We start from the raw sequence: 22764 nt of genomic DNA, 5'->3' as shown, positions 1-22764 counted from the left end.
AATATAGAAAAATCCATCACAGTATATATATACATACACATATGTAATCCATTTAACGTGCATCTATACAAATTATTATATTCCATAAGGTGCACAACTGATAAAGGTATAAAATGCAAATTATGATAAAACCGTTACAATATTTCGTGTTACTTTTCAGTAGACTTACCAGTTGACAATTTAGTGTATCGGAACTGAACAGTGCATGTTCCTCTTCCACCTGAACAAGTGGTAACTATAACATCGCCTCCCTCAATGCCTCCTGTTGCACGAACAATGATCTTACTGGGAGACTTCCACTCTACATACAACAAACACTCAATTCCACCTATTGTCAAACCTTTAAAAAAAAAAAAAAACATTAGAAAGCAACATATAATGGTGTCAAAACAAATATTTTAACACAAAAATATGTATATATCTTTGAATTCATAATTATTATACATCCTACGCTAAAGACAACGTATATAACTTGTATTTCTAATAAATAAAACTGCAACTTGTATATCTGCAGAACAGTTGGTTTTAGATAGAAGTACATGGTAAACCACCATTCTAAACTTTAGTGTTTCAAATGCTACTTAGTAACTACAATGGCAAACACTGACGTTTAGAATGAGATAATCATAGTTTTACACTTAAACATTTTGAAAAAAATATCTACACAGTGTTTGGGCTGTGATACATAAAAAATGCTTACAGAAATTTTTGTTGTTTTCTTTTCAATCATGTCTAACACCAGTAATTTTAATTAATTCAGACAGATTGTACATAATTGCATCATTAATAATAAATAGCTACAATAATTCTCTTCTTGATGTATAAGAAATTTTCAAACTTTATAGGTTATTTTTGTTTCACTCTGCATATGAAAAGTTTGTGAAAGACATTTGTTTCAGACTTATGTTTCAGCAAAGATGGGACCATGGTGAGAACTCTGGACTACTGTTGATTAGTGACACTACAGAAGAACAGCTTCCAGGTCTATTGCAGTCCATGGTACTATTTCATACCAATTCTTCATTGTGCTCAACCTCATTGGTTTATCATCATTCATTATCAGTTGCCACTAAAACTGATTTTATAATGGCTTCTGTCAAGGTCCTAAATGTCAGTACTATACCACACATACTCTCCACTACACATAGAGACAGCTTCCAAACCATATTTAAATAAACAGAGTCAAAAATCCAGCAGTATGAAGTAGGGTAACTTTATAAATATGTACAAAATGTTGATATCATGAACACAAATGTCATTCTCACCAGTTCAGTGACATGCTACTGTGGATTTAGATGTATTGCTTGGTGTTTTATTTTGGTTTAGTCTTTTTACCTTCTTCACACATTGCCTAACAGTTCAGAAATTTCAACTCACATAATTGTTTAACCTGCAATATATGAAGTGTAAATTTCTCATTACAAAAGAAATCAGTTGTAACCATAAAACTCAATAAAAGGTATTTCTTTGTATTCTGTTTACCTTGCTGGAAACTCTTCTTTACCTTCTGGATGGTAACAAGTTACTTGTTTTCTATCATCCATTCAAATGCATCTAAATATTACAAAAAAACTTTCATTTCTTATATGTAATGGTTTTTGTTGTGGAGCAGCTCAGTCACTCTTGGTTTATAATTCTTTACATGAGCAAGATATTTGTAAGTTTAGCACAGTGTATGTTTAACTTTGTCAGCAATCACTATGAGAAGACGGATCATACACCATGGTAACAACAGTAGCAGTCCTTATAATGCTACTGAGGTAATTTTGGATCTTCAAATGGGTGTGATCCTCCTAATTTGCCAATACCATTTATCCTTCTGATGAAAAAGTTTTGGATATTTGGAGAAAACAAAATATAGCTAAAACAACACAAATCTTGGAAATAGGAGATATAGAACATAAATATCAGTTTAAAGCTAAGTCAGTCAAATTTAGGGATAAACACAGTATATTAAAAAAAATATAGCTTAGTTACCTCTACTCTGTAATAAAAATTATTAGGATTAAAATGGATGAGACGAAGACTCCAGTTGAAATGGGAGACTGATATAATGGAAATATATAAACTTAAATTTAGATAATATTAATCTGTTGAAATTCCTGGCTATCATGAAGTTTTAATATACTTGCTTAAAAAACTTGCATGAAGTGGCTCTTTGTATAAAATGGGCAAACTGTAGACTGTTAGGATCAAAGGTTGTCAAGAAGCTAATCTGTATGGGTTACAGTGACAGGCTTAATGAATAGAAAATTGTATATTGTAGTTGTCATAAGCCATCTGATCAGAGAAAAGTAGTCAATCAGAAATGTTATTATGAGAAAAAAATTGTTAATAATAAGAATATAGATATGATAATCATATAGTGTATTTAGTTCTACATGCATTATATAGGATTACATGGAATCAATAAGTGAAGGAAAGAGATTTCTTGAAGTGAATTAGGATTATTCCTATGCCAAACACTTAGTGCTAACCTGAATTAACAGATGCCATTTGAGACATATCACCAAGTGCTAACAAAAATGCTGTTGCAATAGTCAAAGTAGAGGAATATTTTGAAAAACTGATCAATGACTTCATTGCATAATTAGGTTCGATGTTTTGTTATATATTGAGGAAAAAATAAATATTTGTTATTAATTTTTAAAAACCAAATTTTGAATCAAGGTCATTTGTTAGAGAATTAGAGCAATGAATTAACAGCTGCTAGACAGACTTAGGAACAATTTGCAAATACTCTTTTTAATTCAGGATAGACATGTTCCTAAAAGTATAAAAAGAACAAGGAAGATCAAACCTAGCTTGTTTCCTAAAGATGTAAAATCAAGGTTAAGTGCCACAACTTTAACAATATTAAACTGACAAAATGTTACAAGACTTACAGAACTATAGGAAAGCTAGGTATTTGGTATAAAATTTAATTAGGAAAGCTAACTAGATTATGATAAACAGTTGCTTGGAAATATTAAGTTTAGCATACTTAATGAAATCCTTTCTATTAAAGGTAAACAAAGTGTTAAAATAAAAATTAAACTCTTAAAGGATGCCATTGGTAGAGTTTTTGTTGAAGACTGAGATATCCACTTATATAAATATTTTCTTCTGTTTTATTTTGGAAGAGCTTGATTTAAAGGTTTAAAATATTTATTTGTTTCAACAGACTTAATAAAATTACCTGTTTCACTGATGGAAAGAAATTATTAGAAATACAAATTTGAATATTTAAAATAACAGGCTATGTTCTTTGGGAATTAAATTCTATCTAATGATTTATAGATTTATATACTTAAGCTTTATTTTTTGTGGACAACCAGTAGCTCTGATGGGCCAAATGACTGTTTAATAGTTTTCTTTTACTTTTAAAAGTTAAAGATAAAACATCAGAGTTAACACCTTTGAAAAACAAACATCAAGTGAAGCATTAATTAAACTAATAACTTTTAATTTCTATAATGTGTGGTATTAAAAAAAGGTTATTGATATATTCCACACGTGTACAGATATTATGCTTATATGGTTATAGCACAGCTCCTTATATTTACTCTTTTGGATGTTTGGGGATTTTATATGAACAACCACACAATTGTTTAGGCTATATTTCATACAAGGACTTCTTCCAGATTTAATCTCATGAGCCTAGTTTTTGCAACTTTTCTGAGGATAAGCCCTCAGAACCTCATAGCATCAGCATGCTGATTGTGCTTTGCACAATATGTGTTAGAAAAATATAAAAATATAATAAATTAATTCAGTTTTTAAAATACATTGAACTGTATGTTGTTTTTACCCTTAACTTAATGAATTTAACCCCCAGCTACACAGTTTCAAATTTAAAAACTCTTAAATTCTTTGTTATAACTGTGTTCATTTTTACAACATACACAGATACATCGAGAGTTACTAACTTATTATTTATGTGTATATATATATTTACTTTTTACATCCTGTGATGATTGGCCCAAATTCTCGCCTCTCACTGTCACTTTGGTTCCAGGTGGTCCTTCCTTCGGAGAGAGACCTGTCACTTTTGGTGCCGCCATAAACTTTATATTTAAACAAGCTTTATATGAACTCTTTGTGAGAATTATGTTCAATCATATTTAGTTCATTACGCACTGAACATTCTTAATTTTTGTTTTCTTAAAACAACATTACATTTTCTTTCCTTCAGATATATTGCATTTTGAATAAACAGCCTATTACTTCCCATCCACCCATCTCATACATCTATTGTGGTGCTACCTATAAATAATATTTTTGATAACTAGTGTTACTCTTATTAACCTTTTATTGTTGTTAGCGCCTAATATTTCAAACATTTCAAACAGTATAAAGCAAAAATAACAGTTCACATACAACTGTTAAATGTTTCACCCTGTTGCCTTTTATGGTTATTTTCTTTTTAATATTTGTTATTTCGTGAAACTTTTATTTAAATTTATTTTGCCCGTTGCTATAGTTATCGTTTATCTTTTTCTTTTCTTTTCTTTTTTTTTTTTTTTTGGGGCTATTCTGACTTTTACAATGTTAGCAAAGAGGAAAGCGGTACAGGTTTGATATATGAATATACTATGTATTTTTGTCTTACTCTAATGTTATAGTATTTTTTCTGAGTTTTTCGTTTATTCAATATCTGAGTAACTTTCGCACAACATGTAATCAAGAAATTTTCATTCATACTTGTATACTTCTGTATCTGTTTTGCTCCAGATAGAAGAGTAATATTACTGCTCTAGTGCAGTTGTCAAAACATGTACTCTGCAAAGTCTTGAGTCAAAGAGGTAATATTTTTCTAGGTTAGTGTCTTGTACTAGTCGCTCTGGATAAATACGATGTTTTATGAGAACTAAGTGCAAGCTACGTTTTCGAAAGTTATAATTCGTTTGTTACTTAAAGAGGGCTACAAGTTATAATGACAATGTTAAGATATACTTTGAAATAACTAACATTTATCTAAGTTTTCTTGATAAATTACAATTACTAATGGGAAATCAGAGAGTTTGTTTGTTTTGAATTTCGCACAAAGCTACTTGAGGGCTATCTGTGCTAGCCGTCCCTAATTTAGCAGTGTAAGACTAGAGGGAAGGCAGCTAGTCATCACCACCCACCGCCAACTCTTGGGCTACTTTTTTACCAACGAATAGTGGGATTGACCGTCACATTATAACGCCCCAGCAGTAATATAACGCTGGGAGGGCGAGCGTGTTTGGCGCGACTCGGGCGCGAACCCGCAGATGACGAAGCGCACTCCTTAACGCGCTAGGCCATGCCGGGCCAAGAAATCAGAGAGAATAGTTAAGTTAAATAGAGCTTATTCAAGATAGAATTTCAATTACTTTGTGTAAAAATGTGAAGTATTTTGTTTTGTGTTATCTTTCATGTTTTGTTAGTTACTCTGTACAAGTAATCTAATTGTATATTCATTCTAATATAATTAGAAACGTTCGAACACCATTTGTAGCAATATAAGCCTATGAAAATTCACGACAGTGTATTTGGTTTTAAGCTTATGTAGAAGTTAAAGAAGAAGAAAATAATAATATATGAGAGTTGCGTTGACTAGACGAGACAATAAATTATTTTCTCCAAATTATTTAAAATAATGCGCTAACAAAAGAAAATTACTGTAGCGTAATAAAGTCCCCATAGCTGAAATGGCAAGCATGTTTGGTGAGACTGGGATTTTAACCCACGACGCACTGATTACAAGTGGAGCACCCCAACCACCTGGCCATGCTAGACCCCTACAGCCTACGAAATGCTTGATTTAGTCCATCTTGCTCAATTATTCAACTTAAAAAACGATGAATATTGCAGATTCAATAGAAATGAGTGCTCATTGCAAGTAAAAGCAATAATCCACACTGTATTTGTGTTTTTACGCCTGCTTTAATAAAGTTTGTTCATTTCAAGATTCACTTTATGTCCAGTTTCTCTATTTAATTTTTTCTCATGTCTGAGATATTCAAAGCTTTTGTATTACATCATAATTATTATTTTGAAGAAATCTACTTTAAGCAGACGCATTCCATTTCTGCATGGTCAATTCAGTTTTATCTCGATATACCACATAGGTAATTGGTGAAGGGAATTTAAAAATTGTATTGTCCTTTAAAATAATGGTTTATTCATGCAGTTTTTCTTTTTATATGAAAGAAAGTTCGATATTTTCTTTGCGGAAAACTTCAATGTAAGTAAGTCAGTTGTGTAAAGAACGTATAGACGTAAAAAGGAAAAAATAGAAAAATGTTTAAATCAACTTTGTTCCTGAGAAAAAAGCGCCAATCTACAAAGGTTCCTTGTGGGAAAATCAAGGGTTAAGGAAGTAGGCCTAAGTTGGATATAAATTACTCTTTTACAGAGATTCATTTCTTTGGATATAAAGAAGACCAGGAACAAAATGTACCCAAGATTTTATGTTTGGATTGTTTAATTAATTAAGCATACTGAAAATGTTGTGTGTTATAAAAAGTAGAGGAACATTGGAAATATAATTTACTTATAAAATGCCAAAGTTCAAGATATTATCCAGAAAGTTTAATCTTTCATGGATAGTCTGTTTTAGATTTTTACAGAAAGCTGAAAAAGGCCTATCTTTCTTTGCTAGCTATCCATAATTTCAAAATGTTAGACTAGAAGGAAGGTAGTTATACAACAGCATCGACCTTTTGACTACTCCAATCAAATAGTAAGATTTTACCGTCACTACTATTATAGTGCATCTGCAGCTCCAAAGTCTGAAATATGATTTTCCCTGTAACAGGACAAGAACTATGGACCTTCAGATCCAAATTATTGCATGCTTATCATTAGGTCACGTCAGTGACGGGAATAGATGATTCTCTACGTAAAAAGTATATTGCAGTTAGTGATAATTTATTACTGGTATATCTAATAAGTGTGGAACGAGATTCTTCAGTGGTTAGGGGACATGTCAATGAGTAACTCTTACAGACAATATACTTCTCTCTAATGTTAACCAGGATAATTTTGACATTTATTTGCTAACAGGCACTTTGCTTTCACTTCAGCTAATTTTTTTAAAGGAATGCTTCTTTCTGAGATAATGACTTTTCTTTAAATGGAAATACTCGTGACTGAGAGGGAGAATTTGCCATTGAAGAGATAAAGTCGTATGAGAGAAGTTTTGAGAGAAAGAATAGCCTTCTGTTGGCCACAAGACGTGCTAATGTTGAAAGTCTCTAGCATCAATCTTTCTGCAATCTCGAGAAGATTACTCAATATCAAAACCAAAACAAGGTATTATTTTTGAGAGTTATTCTAAGTGCAAGGAAACCATGAAAGATTGAAAGTCATCCAGCTCTGATCAAGACAAGTTGAGAAGGACTGATCATGCTACTGACTACTGGTAAGCAATTTCTGCCAATAACTGTTTTTAAGCAGGTTAAACTGTTGACATTACTGGGGAAATGCCATAAACCATAAGGCAATTGTGAACCTCTCTGAGTTAGGTACCCACGGAAGACAAGAGCACCTTAAGTTGTGTAAAGATTCATAATGATATGCTAAGAGCATTTAATGACTTTCTAGACTAAAATATGAGTATTTGTCTGAGTATTACAGCCTCGGACAACATCTATTTCTCTATACTTATGACACTGGTAGCATTTAAGCTATACATTGTCTAAGAAGCTGCAATGGAAAGGCTCTGCCTAGGACTGCAGATCCCTGAGAGTGAAGCCAATTAGATTTTCTTCCCATTGTTAAAGTGTGTTGAGTAAAGATTTGGGCCACGTTACGAAGCGTTTCAGACAGGCAACTATTTGGAATAACTATATTTAAGAACAAACAGCCCAATGTCCAATCTTGAACTTAGCAGTTCCAATTCTGAATTACACTGAGAATTTTGACAAAGCACAACAAGAAAATTGGGACACAGCTATAACAAAGTCATGCTGTCAGTTTTAATCAGTAGAGAATCAATTACAAGACGATGAATGTTTAGAATATCCTCACCCTAAAAGAAATAATTACCATATCAAACAGGCAAAAAAGTGATAACTTCAAGCTGTCTACTGTAGAAGAAGCCAAAATTGACAACTGCTGTAGCTATACTCTAAATAGATTAAGATACCTTCACCATGATGAGGCCTAAGCGACTTCATTATTAATCATTATATCAAAACTTCATTAAATTTTTAAATATTGAGCTGGAGTGTGTTACTTCTTAGTCTTTTAAGATTATGAAAATTAATTTTGTACAAATATGACTTAATTGTCGGGATTTGTTCTGTAAGTAGTTTGTTCTTGCCTTATCCGATTTAAAAACAAACTGTTATACAGATGAACTTTTGAAGTCAAGGATAAGTAAATCGTGGATTTTGTTTTCGTAATTAACTTGAACAAATACATATTTTCTTACTGGGTTTTAATCTGACTTACGAGGTCACTGGCATCGAGTGATAGTGTAAAGTCTGGATGTAGTTTATGACTACTGACGAAGCATTCTAAAAAAAAAAAAAAATCCCACAAGAGCTTAAAGCTTTCAACATTCAAACAAACGTTTGGATAAGAGAATTTGTTGTTATTGTATTTTAATTGGGCTGGTTAATTTACATAATTAACTTGAAGTCCAATCCTCATAATTATAACAGATTATTTTATTTCTTCCTTAACATACCTACAAACTGCCTTCTCTCATACCTCGTTGTAACTTGTAGGCCCAAATTTAAAAATTATGTTCAATCAATGATACTTCGTTTATGATAGCACAACTGTGTACTCCTACCTAAATAAAAATAAGCTTACAAAACTTTGTGGCTGTCGCTCAAGTAACTGAATATAAGCGATAATTCACAATGATTTAAATACTGCACTGAAAAGGCAAAAATGTATTTAATTTTCACTCACTATTTACCTCTAACTTTTAACTTACTTGTTTACTCATATTCGTATAGATGTTTCACTTCTAGATTTTCAGTGAAATTACAAGATTTTCGTGATATCATCTAGAACATTCTAGATGATCCGCCCTCTAGCTAACATATAAAATAAAATATTAAAAATACAGCTTTCAAATTATTAAAGATTTAAAGATCATATTTGAAATTTATAGATAATTCAACTCGAACATAAAATATTTATGTGATTATGAAGTTTTGGCAAATACTTTTCCTTAAGATTAAGTACTTTTTCAAGTCGAACTGTGATTTTACTTAATTATTGTTCAGCGCAGAGATACACAATTATCTGTGCTGTGTCCACTCTGAGTATTACAAACGTATGGGGCCCGGCATGGCCAGGTGGGTTAAGGAGTTCGACTCGTAATCTGAGGGTCGCGGGTTCGAATCCCCGTAGCGCCAAACATGTTCGCCCTTTCAGCCGTGGGGACCTTATAATGTAACGGTCAATCCCACTATTCGTTGGTAAAAGAGTTGGCGATGGCTCGTGAAGACTAGCTGCCTTCCCTCTAGTCTTACGCTGCTAAATTAGGGATGGCTAGCGCAGATAGCCGTCGAGTAGCTTTGCGCGAAATTAAAAAAAAACAAACTTGTTCAGTGCAGCCTTCAATATGCAAAAATATTTTTGGTTCCACTAGCCTTGAAACTCTCATCTACCGCACGTTTTAACTTGGTTCATCTGCGTTGTAGCATGTAAATAAGCAAGCACAACTCTTCACTGAAACATACTCTACTATCAAAGCTGGAAGCTGGCTTCCTATTTACTGTAGAACACAGTCTTCAAAGTTGACAGAAAAGAAGCACCAGAAGTGTGAGGAGAGTAAAGTATCTTTCGGAAATATATTTTCAGTGTAAGAAAACATCAACTTTGATTCAACATCTTACTCTAACTCAGGGGCGAATTAAAGGCAACTGATGCCCTAAGTAAAGCCCAATAATGACGCCCCCTCGACCCATCCATTTCTTAACTAACAAAACATTAAGACTCAACAAATGCTGAAAGAGAAATGAAAGTTTGAAAATTTATAACCCTTCTTCAGTTTTCTTCCAGACCAGACCTCACAACTATATTAAATAAAAACTTTTTTTATTTTATTTATTTAACATATTGGGCATGGATCAAAATCAAACAATGACTGAGGACATTTATTTAGAAATGATGATGGAAATCACTTGTTTGATTAATGATAACTAAAAATCATTATTTGTGTATTTGTTTTCACTCCGAGTTAACAATTCTTACTTTTATGTTAACAAATTCACACTTTGATGTTAAAAATTCTCACTTTGAAGTTAACAAAAATGAAAAATTTACTCAAAACATTTTTATTAAAAAAATCTCACTTTGATGTTAACAACTTCTCAATTTGAACTTAAAACTCTGTAAGCAAATTATTTACTTATACTTTAATATTTACTTAAATTTTAAAAAGTTTTCTTCTGGACATTTTATTGCAAAGTCTTTGATAAAGTCCTCAAAACTAATTTGGCGTAACAAATCTGCTTCTATACTTAGCAGAAAAAAGGCATTCAGTCTGTTTTGTCGCATAGTTCTTCTGTTGGGGATTTTAGTACACTCAATGAACACTCAGCTGTGCAATTTGTGACCATTAATGTTTAAAATATACACAATGCAATGTCTACGTTTGGAAATGCACAGTCAATTTTATCTTCTGAAATTATTTTATAAAGTCCAACATGACTGAATCTGGTTTTTACAGTTTTTGTTGCACTGAACTTGTGCTACACATATGAGTAAAACTTGGCAGACAGATTAGTGTCCAAGTCCTTTGGGTAAGCATCAGTTAGTTTTTGGGAACACTTAGAGTACCTTTCAGTTTCAGGAGATGAAGTGACATCATTTGGTACCTCACTTTGGAAAGAAAATCTGTTTGCTATGTCTTTGTACACCTCTTCTTCTCATCTGGGTTTCTAGTTTGTCAACAATTATGTAGAAGGTAGTGATATGAAATTTATCTCTAACATTCAGATCTACTTCTCATGCATCTTCGTCATTGAGTATCTTCTTTCTGACACATTTGTAAGTTTGAGCTGCATTGTAATCAATATCTGGTAGTATTTTCTTTGCAACTGCTTCAAATATTTCAAATTCATCCTTTAAACTTTAAAGGCTTAAAGTGAGAAGTTGGTCAGCTATTGACCCTTACAGATCTGCATGTTGTTTTAAGTTCACATCCTCATTTTGCAGAACTTGACTTGCTTTATGAAACTTTTGCAAAATCTCATCCCACATGATCAACACAAAAACAACTTCTAGCTCTTGCATCTTATTTGTAATATTGTCTGCTTCTCGTCTAGTGTCTCTCTTTTGTGACTGGTCTTCAACTAGACATTCTAAAGCTTCCAAAATCTTAAAGAAAGACTTCAAAATTGCTGTTCTTGCCGTAACATGTGTCTCCCATCTGGTATCAGAGAGATTTTAACACACTTTCATTTCAAGACAAGCTTTAAGAATTTTCCACTGGCTGGTTGAGGCTGAAAAGAAATGTATAGAGCAAATACATTGCGGAGAAAAATTTAACTACCACTTTACAGCAGTCAACAGCACTCGCCTACCAGATTTAGCGAATGGGCTGCATAGGGCACATATATGGCAAACTTATGTTCTTCTAAAGTCTTTTGCTGCATCCCCTTATAACACCCAGACATGTTAGCAGCACTGTCATAAGACTGACCCCTACATTTTGAAAAATTAAGTTTGCACACTTCACATAAGCACTGCAATACCTGGCATGCCATTTCCTCACCGGTATGGCTTTTCAGTTCCCAAAAGGTTAAAAAACGTTCAATACGCCGCCCATGTTTTAAGTATTAAAGTACAACACTTAACTGATCTATATGTGATAGATCTGGCGTCAAGTCAACTGACAAGATAAAATAACCAGAATAATTTACTTCATCAACAATGAACGCATGGGCCTTCTGAACCATTGGTTCAATGAATTCTTCACAAGTTGTTTTGGACAAGTAAGAAGGATTTTCCAGAATTTCCATATTTTAAAATGTGCCCCAGTAAAATGGATCAAACTGACTTATGAGCTCAAGTAGCCCGAAAAAATTCCCATTCTGCAGTGAACCAAATTTCATCTGTTCAGTGAAAAGCCAGGCTACGTTCAGCTAACGTACAAATAACAGCTACTGCATGCTCCAAGACATGTTCCCAGTGATCGCACTCTTCTTTTAATTTGTTTTTTTCAACTCTTGTTGCAAGCCTAAACCTTGTCTGTAAGTTAAGTATGTTAGCATAGAGTCTCGGTGAGTAGTGCTTCTTTCATGATGATCAATTACAATAGTATTTCGCCAGTCACTGAACCCTTCTCTTTCAACAAAACAAGGAAAATTTAGGGGCAAAAAGTGTACAAATAAAGCGGTAAACTGACCCTGTTGATGGTCAATACAATAACCACTTTCTCTTGTATTGCTCATCATTGGTTTTTTACCTCAAAGAAGAGTTTTTGCAAACAATATCTCATTAGTTTGCCACTATTGAAAGTCTGGCAAGATTTGTCAAATGGCCAGTTGTGGTGTTGACAGTCAGTGGGTCCACAAGCAATCCAATAAGCCACATCATCAGCAGAGAAATTTAGTCACAATTCTTGATTTTTTCTTTAGTTTCTTCATCTTACTGAAGCATTTTAGCATAGCCCAATAGATTTTCATTTATAGCAATTATTTCAACTTCAAACTGTCTTGTAGAGCACCTTGCATCAACATTAACACTAGAGGTATCAGGAGAATTTGCAGGCAAAGTGAGATCAGTTGTGGGACTTGTGCCAGTTGAGCCAGTTTGTGACACCTCAACATCATCATGATGTTCTGACCTTGAAGTGGACAAACAGGTACTTGTAGTTGTGGAGCGTGGTTCAACTTCAATCTTATCAGAGTCAGATGCAAAATAAGTGGCTTCTGATGGTAAAGATGGGTTTTGATTTAGAAGACCATGTTGTGAAAGTTAAATGAAAAATTAGTCAACTTTCTAGTCTTGGTCACTAAATCCAGAGCCTTTTGTTGGTTCTTTTTGCCAGTTTTCTTTTGTGCACCACTTAATTGAACACGTTTCATCTTGACATCTGAAAATACAGAAACAAAAATAAAAAAACAAAAAAATATGGATCATATATAGTTATAATGATTATAAAGACACTGAAATTCATAAAGAAAAACGTTGGTAAGAGAGTCAAATATACTGAACTCTAGATCTACATTTAGACAAAGATTGTCAGAAAGTTATCCTGGCACTTAGGTCTATCAGCACATAAACATTAATTCATAAATACCTTTACTGATTTGCTGCATTCTGATTGGTTGAAAACAATTTGAGACCAGTCTCCAATCAATTTGAGATTGCTTTCAATCCATTTTAGAAAAATTAGTTTTCAGTCATTACAAAAGTTTCATTAAGGTTGTTGCTATGGTAGCTGTTTGCAATAAGCAATGACAATGGTAATATGTAAATCCATTGTGAGCCAAAAAGTATTCCAAAACAATTTGTGATCCACAACACATACTGTAGTAGCCTATATACACAGTAATCATTCTATAATAGTACACATACATAAGATATAATCAGTTGTAAACTGTACTGCACATTGAATTATTAAATACTGGGTTAGGCCTAGGCAAGAGTACCTTAATCCTAATCAAACATCTGAAAAATTAGTTGTAATCTGAACTCTGAGCTTAGTTTTGACCTGGGACTTTAGAGGAGCCAACAAACTATACATAAACAAAATAGGCATATTTCCGAAATTTTATCTGCATGCCTGGATGCGAAGGTAAATTCAAAACAACGACCTTAAACTAGGAATAGTCCACTTCATTATTTCAGGTTACAACAGCGTTTCCAGTGTACTTACACTAAGCAAGTTACAGTATTTATCTTCCTACTACTGGTTGTATGTTCCTTGTGTACTTTAGTAATGATGTAAAGTTAACAGTGTTGTTACTAATAGTACAGGGTGATATTCATCTTATCTACATCATGAGATAAAACAGTTAAATCTGTCGGTTTATAATCAAATAAACATGTTTACAGTTCTTCCTCTTTGTTATAAAATTATCTTATCACTTTATCTTGTTAACAGCGATGACCAGCTCAGAGTTAACTGTACGTCTTGGAGTCCTACATTTTTATCAGTCTCTAAAGAATCCTATTTAGAAAAGACTTAATGTTATTTTGTGTTATCTGTCTTTCTTTAATATGTCTAAAGCATCTAGAAGGAGGTGTATTCATGTCAATCTCATGTTGATTGATTACTAATGTGAATGTATTCACTCACCATATCAAGCTGTGTTTACGGACAACCTTACTATTTCCAGCAGCAGTGTGGCTCCCAGAAGAGAAAAGACAAATACCAAACGTGTAAAATCAAAGTTGTGATCATTAAAGGTTATTCAATGTGATAGGTTCGTCCAACCTTTTATGTTCCAGTAGGGTTTATATGGTAGACACTTATGATGTAAGTGAAACTGGGACTCTTAACAATAGAATGAATCATAAGATTCTTAGGCTACATTATTTACAGAGAGTCAACAGAGAGTTTCCAGAGAGTTTCTTATTTTATAAAATTAAAGCTGAACGACAGAATATTTTATTTCTCTGATATGACATAACGATAAAAATATGTTGTTTTTTTACAAGAACAAAGCCACACTGGTCTATCTGCTTTGTTCACTTGTGAATAATACACCGCATTTGAACGTTGTAACTACATAAACTTACCGCTGTGCCATAGGAGACTATGTGAAGACGATGGGTTAACTGTTTTAGAATTTAGTTTCATGAATTAAACAAACAGTAGAAGTAAAACGTGTGTATTGAACCTATCGTTGATTCTTAACCACAATAGCAACACTTAACGACTTGTGAATGAAAAAAGTTTGAATGAAGACAAAAAACAATTAATATCATGTGAAGAAACACTAAAGCTGATGTTGAATTCCTTACAACTGGGAAGAGAGCGATTGAAGAACAACACTTAACGTAACACTAATAACTTTCCACGCTTACATGGTAGATTCTAGAAGTTAATAAAGTATTTACAAAACCAACAGATTTTTAACAAACGTTGTTGTTTAGAGTTTGTCGCTGGAGGACCCAGAGTAGGAACTGAAAATAGTTTACACATTACACATGGAAACGTTTCCTCAAACACTGACCACATTTATATAATTCGACATACATAAGTGTGAAATAGTACATTTTAAAGGATTAGTGAGTTTTCATTTACTGAACCAAATACAGTGTAATGTCTGAAAGTTGGTAGCAAGTTTAATGTGTTATTATTATACGGATAATAAGTTTCTGAGTTTGGTTATATAGCAAGTTACATGTGATTATCTTAATGCCGGAACATGAAATAAAACCAATGTGTTAAAGTACAAGAAGCACCGCTTAAAACCGGGATTCGATACCCATGGTGGGCATAGCACAGCTAGTCCAATGTATAGATTTGTGCTTTATTCCAAAACAAACCAAACAAACAAGTACAGAAAGTCATTTAGTATTTTATTAAACGTCTCTGATACAGAAGTATCTACAGTATTATTATGCACTTATTACATACAAAACATATTCTTACACTGTGATATAACAATATGTTTTTTATTGTAATTATATTCAGAATCCTATACAGTTGAATTCTCTAAAAGTTGGAACTGTGAACAATATATAAATTGTAATGTATAGGAAGTCGTTTAGTATTTTATTTTAGGTATCTGATGATGAAAAATGAATAGCAGGGTTATAGTAACCACATACAACACATCTACTTTATCAACTTAAACAAACTTTCCCGTATGGAGACAATATTGAAACATATACAGTTGAACTATCAATAAAACCGGACCTTGAACTTAAATTATTGGTAAATAATGGAAAATGTTTTTTTGATTGTATTGAATATGTTACCTAGTAAAAAAGTCTGATAATAAGTTTTATTTAGTCACATAGAAACTAGTTTTGTTTATTTATCTTAAATCATTATAGATTGTTCTTAATATTTAGATGTAAGTTTGATTGTAAAAAAAACGTTCATGAAAGATTAAAAAAATAATACACATTAGGGTCCAGTTGGTTTACTAGTGTTAATTACATTTTGTTGTAAAACACAATATCTAATTCTCAAAAAATAACGCCCTCTCTTAGAGAGTCATAATATTTACTGTTAAAGTATTACGCTTCGTGTCTATATTCAATTGCAAGCCAATTTTTATTATTCACGAGTTTGATCATTACTCAGACATTATACTATAAGTTCAACATTTCTGTCAAACAGTGTCAGTAAAATATCACGTCACATTGTTATCAATCTATGTATTTTCGCGTATAACGTTAAATAAATCGGTCTTTGTCGTGCGTGTCTTTTTGTGAAGCGGAGAGTTTGGTTCCCTGATGAACTGGTGAAAATAGAATCTACTGGATCGTGGTGTTTTTCCACACCCGCTGTAGCTGTGTTACCTTGAAGCTTCCCCATTCAAACCAACAAACCTGTGAACGTTGCATTCATGGTTGTTTTCATAAATCTTCACATAAACCACGATGTTTCAAGTCACAGTAAAATATATTTGTTTTCTGTTTGACAAAACACGACCGAAACAATGAGAAATTCATTTCTCTGACAACCTCTGAATAAGAAAATTTCTTGATCTCTAAGTTTTCTTAATATGTTGAAGTAAAGAAGACGACAGGTTAATCATAACAAATACTCAGGTAAGAGTTTCAGATGTTTGAAACTGTAGAGCTTTAGAAACGGTACAAATGACTCCTGTCACGTGACAAACAGGAATATGTGGTCACACTGAACTAAGTGTATGTATACCGTCCCGTTATGGCCACATGGATAGCGATCTCAGCTCGAATTATAAGGGTCGCGAGTTCGAAATCTCCTCTGATAAATCTTGCTAGCCCTCTCATCTATAGAGGCTTTACAAGTGACGGTTAATCTCGATATGGCCAGATGGGCAATCCCACAATTTGTAAGTTAAGATGTAACCAACGGTTGGCGGCGAATGATGATGACTATCTTCCTTCCTTCTGATCTCACACAGCTAAATTAGGGACGACTAGCGCAGATAATTCTCGTGTAACTTTGTGAGAATTTTAATAGTATAACAGTAACAAACAGCCAGTCTACATGATTTAGGATAGAAAAATCATCTATGCAGTCTGTATACCTTAGTGAAATAAATGAAATATCTTTATAGACACCTGTGTTGTGTGTTTTTATGTTAAAATATCTAAGTAGTGGCTATAATAGCGTTCATTGAGGTTCGTTTATTCTAATGTTGCAATAGCTAGGTGTGTTCCAGACAATTTATTTGTATATAAACTATATGTGTATATCCGTTATATGTAAACTGTGTGTGAGGGTTTTCAAAAAGTTTTGACTACTTACATTCATTCCACCCTAATCACACCATTTCCATTTACAGTTTTATTGTTATTCCACCACAACATGAGCCACGTTAACAGAAATGTTTTACATATAAATAACAAATATTCACTCACAGTTTCCTACTGGCTCAGTGTTTATCTCTCTGCATGTCTCTATAATACTGTAATTAAATGTAAAGTAGCCAGTTACTGTTGTGTTATAAGAATACAACTGATATATCTGTCCTGGAAACTTACTGTAGGTTACAACAACATGTAGATATCAGTAGCAACTGGAATGTAAAATGTCTGGAATGTAAACTCTGGTGGACATATTATTAACTATAATTTTGTATTTTGTAATTTATAACACAATAGAGAATGCTCACATTAATATTTAACGAAATGTAAACAAGTAAACATGTAAGAATGTTTAAATGTCTTGTATAACATCTTCCGAACTAAACAAAATGTGTCCTAAATAACGTATTGAAGGAAACAAACAAACAGCTGACACATTTTAAAGATAGATAGATAGAGTATTTGTAGTGACAAAATAAGTTATAATTACAGTTAACCATCAGGTGAGACATGAACACCATGTGTTTACGAGAGTAAGAATTACACTTTTACATTTTAGTTTCTTGTTGAGAAAGTTCGGTAACTTTGTTATATCGTATAAAAATACATACATACTACACATAATTTTAAACTAGAATGAACTGTTTCTAGTTTTGATATGATACACTAGTCAACATCGTCTTCCACCACCTCTTGGACAACTCTTATTAACCGAATAGTGGGATTTCAACGTCATTCTGTATAATCTTTAGAAATGCTCCACAACATTATTACACTAGGTGTTTTAAAGTATTTTCACAATCTTTCGTTCTGATTTAGTTTCACTTACAAGTGAGTGTGAGACTCATTTTCATTATTTTGTCAATTATTATTATTATCCGTTGTAAAGTACTGACTCTATATTATAGTATCAAACATAAATTGTTTTCAAAATATTCTGAACCATAACGATGACATCTCAGTATTATGAAATCATTCGTTATATTGGTGGATCGGCAGTTTTTACTTCCTACTTATTACAATGAATTAAAGGCACCTAACACGTTATTTTGTTATATATAAACCAGTGTTACTTATTTATATTCATTCGTTATAATTTGTTGTTAATTTGTACATGTTAGTTTGCATGTGAGAACATTAATTAAAGCTGTTAATTCATTTCATTTTTGTAAACTTTAGTTTTCTTTCAAGGTCACTTCTATAAAGATATAAACTATTTCTCGTAACGAGATAAAACTATATATACCTTCCTTGAGTCATTGGTTATCATATGAGTTTACAGTACGATTCGGGATTCAGTCATTCTGGGGTGTTAACAAATAGGATAGACCAGTGTGTAGCTTTGTGCTTAACAACAAATAGTACTTCGTGAAATACCATATTTTATTTCATGAACTGACGAGAAATATAAAAAAAATGTTTCTTTATTGTGACGAATTTGTAGAGTTTTCCTTTGCGAATTATTAAAGGAAAACTGTAAAACTGACATATAAATTTAAAGATAGTCGTAACATACATAAAGTGCAGCAAGCCCTTGAAACGGTAAAGGTAACAGTGTCAGTAGTACAAGAGATTAGAGTGAACAATTACTTGTTCAAACATTATATAGAAAGAAATGGCTACTTTTGTGTAAAATACCTGGTTTGTAGATTAATGGACATTTCATTAATATCATCATAATATATTTTATAATTGATAACGTAACAGGGAATATGTTTTATGTTTACTTATTAATAAAATAAAGACAAGTATACACATAAAAACATTTAAAAATTTCTTCCATACTGTCTAACACCTGTCGACAAAAACAGAAATGTGGGTTGTAGAATGTTGGTTGTTATAAATACATATTGCCACGTATATATTACTTAGTAATTTATAAATTACATGTTTAATAATTTAAAATATTGTTTTAAAATTTGAAATTCAAAGAAACACAAAGAACCAATGTGCAATTGACAACATGCCACTGCACTGTGGTTTTGAATATTTTTAAAGTTTAACTAAAGTTGAAGATAAAATAAATAAGTGGTACAAATTGGGTAGCTCAAGTAGACACCTCTGTGACACAGTGGTAGAGAGAACCCCTCTGTGACACAGTGAGTGTGTATGTAGAGTAGAGACCCTCTGTGACACAGTGGTACATGTAGAGTAGAACCCTCTGTGACACAGTGGTATGTAGAGTAGAACCCTCTGTGACACAGTGGTATGTAGAGTAGTCCCCTCTGTACACAGTGGTATGTAGAGTAGAACCCTCTGTGACACACAGTGAAGAGAACCTCTGTGACACAGTGGTATAGAGAGTAACCCCTCTGTGACACAGTGGTATGAGTAGAACCCTCTGTGACACAGTGGTATGTAGAGTAGAACCCTCAGTGACACAAGTGGTATGTAGAGTAGAACCCCTGACACAGTGCAGTAGACCCCTCTGTGACACAGTGGTATGTGTGAGTAGAACCCCTCTGTGACACAGTGGTATGTAGAGTGACCCCTGTGACACAGTGGTATGTAGAGTAGACCCCTCTGCACACAGTGGTATGTAGAGTAGACCCCTCTGTGACACACAGGGGGTGAGAGAGAACCCCTGTGGAGTAGACCCCTCAGTGGTATGTGAGTAGACCTCTGACACACAGTGGTATGTAGAGTAGTCCCTATGTGACACAGTGGTATGTAGAGAGACCCTCTGTGACACAGTGGTATGTAGAGTAGACCCCTCTGTGACACAGTGGTATGTAGAGTAGCACCCTCTGTGACAGTGGTGGTACGTAGAGTAGAACCCTCTGTGACTGCAGCTGGTATGTAGTAGAGTCCCTCTGTGACACAGTGGTATGTAGAGTAGAACCTCTGTGACACAGTGGTATGTAGAGTAGACCCCTGTGACACAGTGGTATGTAGAGAGAACCCTCTGTGACACAGTGGTGGTATGTAGTAGTAGAACCCATGTCACACAGTGGTATGTAGAGTAGACCCTTCTGTGACACAGTGGTATGTGGGAGTAGACCCCTCTGTGACACAGTGGTGGTAGAGTAGTCCCTCTGGGTGACAACAGTGGCAATGTAGAGTAGAAACCCTCTGTGACACAGTGGTATGTAGAGTAGAACCCTCTGTGACACAGTGGCATGTAGAGGTAGAACCCTCTGTGACACAGTGGTATGTAGAGGAGAAACCCCAGACACACAGTGGTCTGTGCGTAGAACTCTGTGACACAGTGGTATGTAGTAGAACCCTCTGTGACACAGTGGTATGTAGAGTAGAATCTCCTCTGTGCACACAGTGGCATGTAGAGTAGAACCCTCTGTGACACAGCAGTGGCATGTAGAGTAACCCTTTGTGACACAGCTGTATGTAGTAGAACCTCTGTGACACAGCCGCATGTAGAGTAGACCCCTCTGTGACACAGTGGTATGTAGAGCAGAACCCTCTGTGACACAGTGGTATGTGTGCAGAGTAGTCCCCAGTGCACAGTGGTATGTGGACACAGTGTATGTAGAGTACACCCCGTGACACAGTGGTATGTAGAGTAGAACCCCGTGACACAGTGATATGTAGAGGTAGAACCCTCTGACACACAGTGGTATGTAGAGTGAACCCCTCATGACACAGTGGTATGGAGTAGAACCCTCTGTGGCACAGTGGCATGTAGCAGACCTCGACACACAGTGGTATGTAGAGTAGAACCCTCTGTGACACAGTGGTATGTGAGCAGACCTCTGTGACACAATGGGTAGAGTAGAACCCTGCACACAGTGGTATGTAGAGTAGAACCCTCTGTGACACAGTGGTATGTAGAGTAGAACCCCTGACACAGTGGTATGTAGTAGAACCCCTGTGACACAGCAGTATGTAGAGTAGAACCCTGACACAGCGGCATGTAGAGTAGAACCTTCTGTGACACAGCGGTATGTAGAGTAGACCCTGTGACACAGTGGTATGTGGAGTAGACCCTCTGTGACACAGTGGTATGTAGAGTAGATCCCTCTGTGACACAGTGGTATGGAGTAGAACCCTCTGTGACACAGTGATGTGGAGTAGACCTCTGTGACACAGTATGTAGCATAACCTCTGTGACACAGTGGTATGTAGAGTAGAACCTCTGTGACACAGTGGTATGTAGAGTAGACCTCCTGTGACACAGTGGTATGTGGAGTAGAACCCTCTGTGACACAGTGGTATGTAGAGTAGACCTCCTGTGACACAGTAGGTGTGAGAGTACACCCTCTGTGACACAATGGTATGTAGAGGTAGAACCCTCTGTGACACAGTGATATGTAGAGTAGAACCCTCTGTGACACAGTGGTATGTGAGTAGAACCCTCTGTGACACAGTGGTATGTAGAGTAGACCCCTCTGTGACACAGTGGTATGTAGAGTAGGCCCCCTGTGACACAGTGGTATGTAGAGTAGACTCCTTTATGACACAGTGGGCTGAGAACAAATACCGAATTTTGTAGCTTTGCAATTGATTACAAATATAATATATAGATCAGAAAACTTCTTTAGACAATATAAAAAACAACAACACAAACTACTTCTTCACAGTCAATAACCCTCGTCTAAATTGGTTTCATTATTTCTAAAATATCCCAGGTTTGACATAATAAAACAGTAAATATAAAATAAATTAGTCGGTATGATTAATAAACTTCATATTCTTGCTCTAAGACGAATTGCTTATTTCTACTTGTAATATATTTAACACATTAATCATAGTTATGTGTGTTTTCATGAACATCTGTTGACTGTTTCAATATTTCGATCTTAATTAATAAAGTTAACAGTCACCATCGTCTTACTAACAAATGAATGTACATGGTTTATAATACTGTCTTTTACAAAATACAGATTATATCCTTTTCCATGTTCTCGGTTAATTTAAAGATAATCCAAACAGTTTTCTCATGATAATATCAAAACTATGTTTTCCTTATTTGTAGATATTATTGTGAGATCAACTTCACATGAAACTTGTACTTATTCTTAGCCTACAAAAAATCAACCAAGGGTATTTAAGTTAAGAGTGTTTTGGTCTCTGGGTCAAGGCATCCCACTGTACTTTCACTTGACAGATTCAAAATTATCTTAATTAAAGCATAATATATACAGAGCTATTCAATGTTTAATTCTGCACGCGTGTGAATAACTTATTTAGAAAATAAACTTACTTTGATTCTCTACGTTCTAAATGTACTGCAGTATACAGCATGCGAGAAGAAGAGGGGGACAGACATCAGAATTTTAACGTTTCGTCTGTAGTTGTCATGGCAACTGTGTAACACAAAGCAAACCGAAACTGATCTTTTCCCGCATGTCGATTATAGAAAATGGAATCCACTTAAAGAAAACAGACACAGCAACTACAACGTTA

General features: G+C 34.2%; 1 protein-coding gene across 1 annotated transcript in view; it reads right to left on the bottom strand.

Annotated features, from left to right (window-relative positions):
• LOC143231726 (exocyst complex component 2-like) overlaps window positions 1-4249 on the bottom strand; it is a 151685-nt gene extending 147436 nt beyond the window's left edge. The window contains exons 1-2 of the mRNA XM_076466343.1: window positions 3938-4249; window positions 170-340 (exon numbers count right to left, since the gene is read on the bottom strand). Of these exons, the coding sequence (XP_076322458.1) occupies window positions 170-340; window positions 3938-4043 (277 nt within the window). The 5' untranslated portion in view covers window positions 4044-4249. The remainder of the gene's footprint in view (window positions 1-169; window positions 341-3937) is intronic.
• Window positions 4250-22764: the final 18515 nt, after the last annotated feature.

The sequence above is a fragment of the Tachypleus tridentatus genome, chromosome 11 (assembly GCF_004210375.1).
Source record: "Tachypleus tridentatus isolate NWPU-2018 chromosome 11, ASM421037v1, whole genome shotgun sequence".
NCBI lineage: Eukaryota > Metazoa > Arthropoda > Merostomata > Xiphosura > Limulidae > Tachypleus > Tachypleus tridentatus.
The sequence above is the reverse complement of the archived record's forward strand: the minus strand, read 5'-3'. Positions and strand labels throughout refer to the sequence as shown.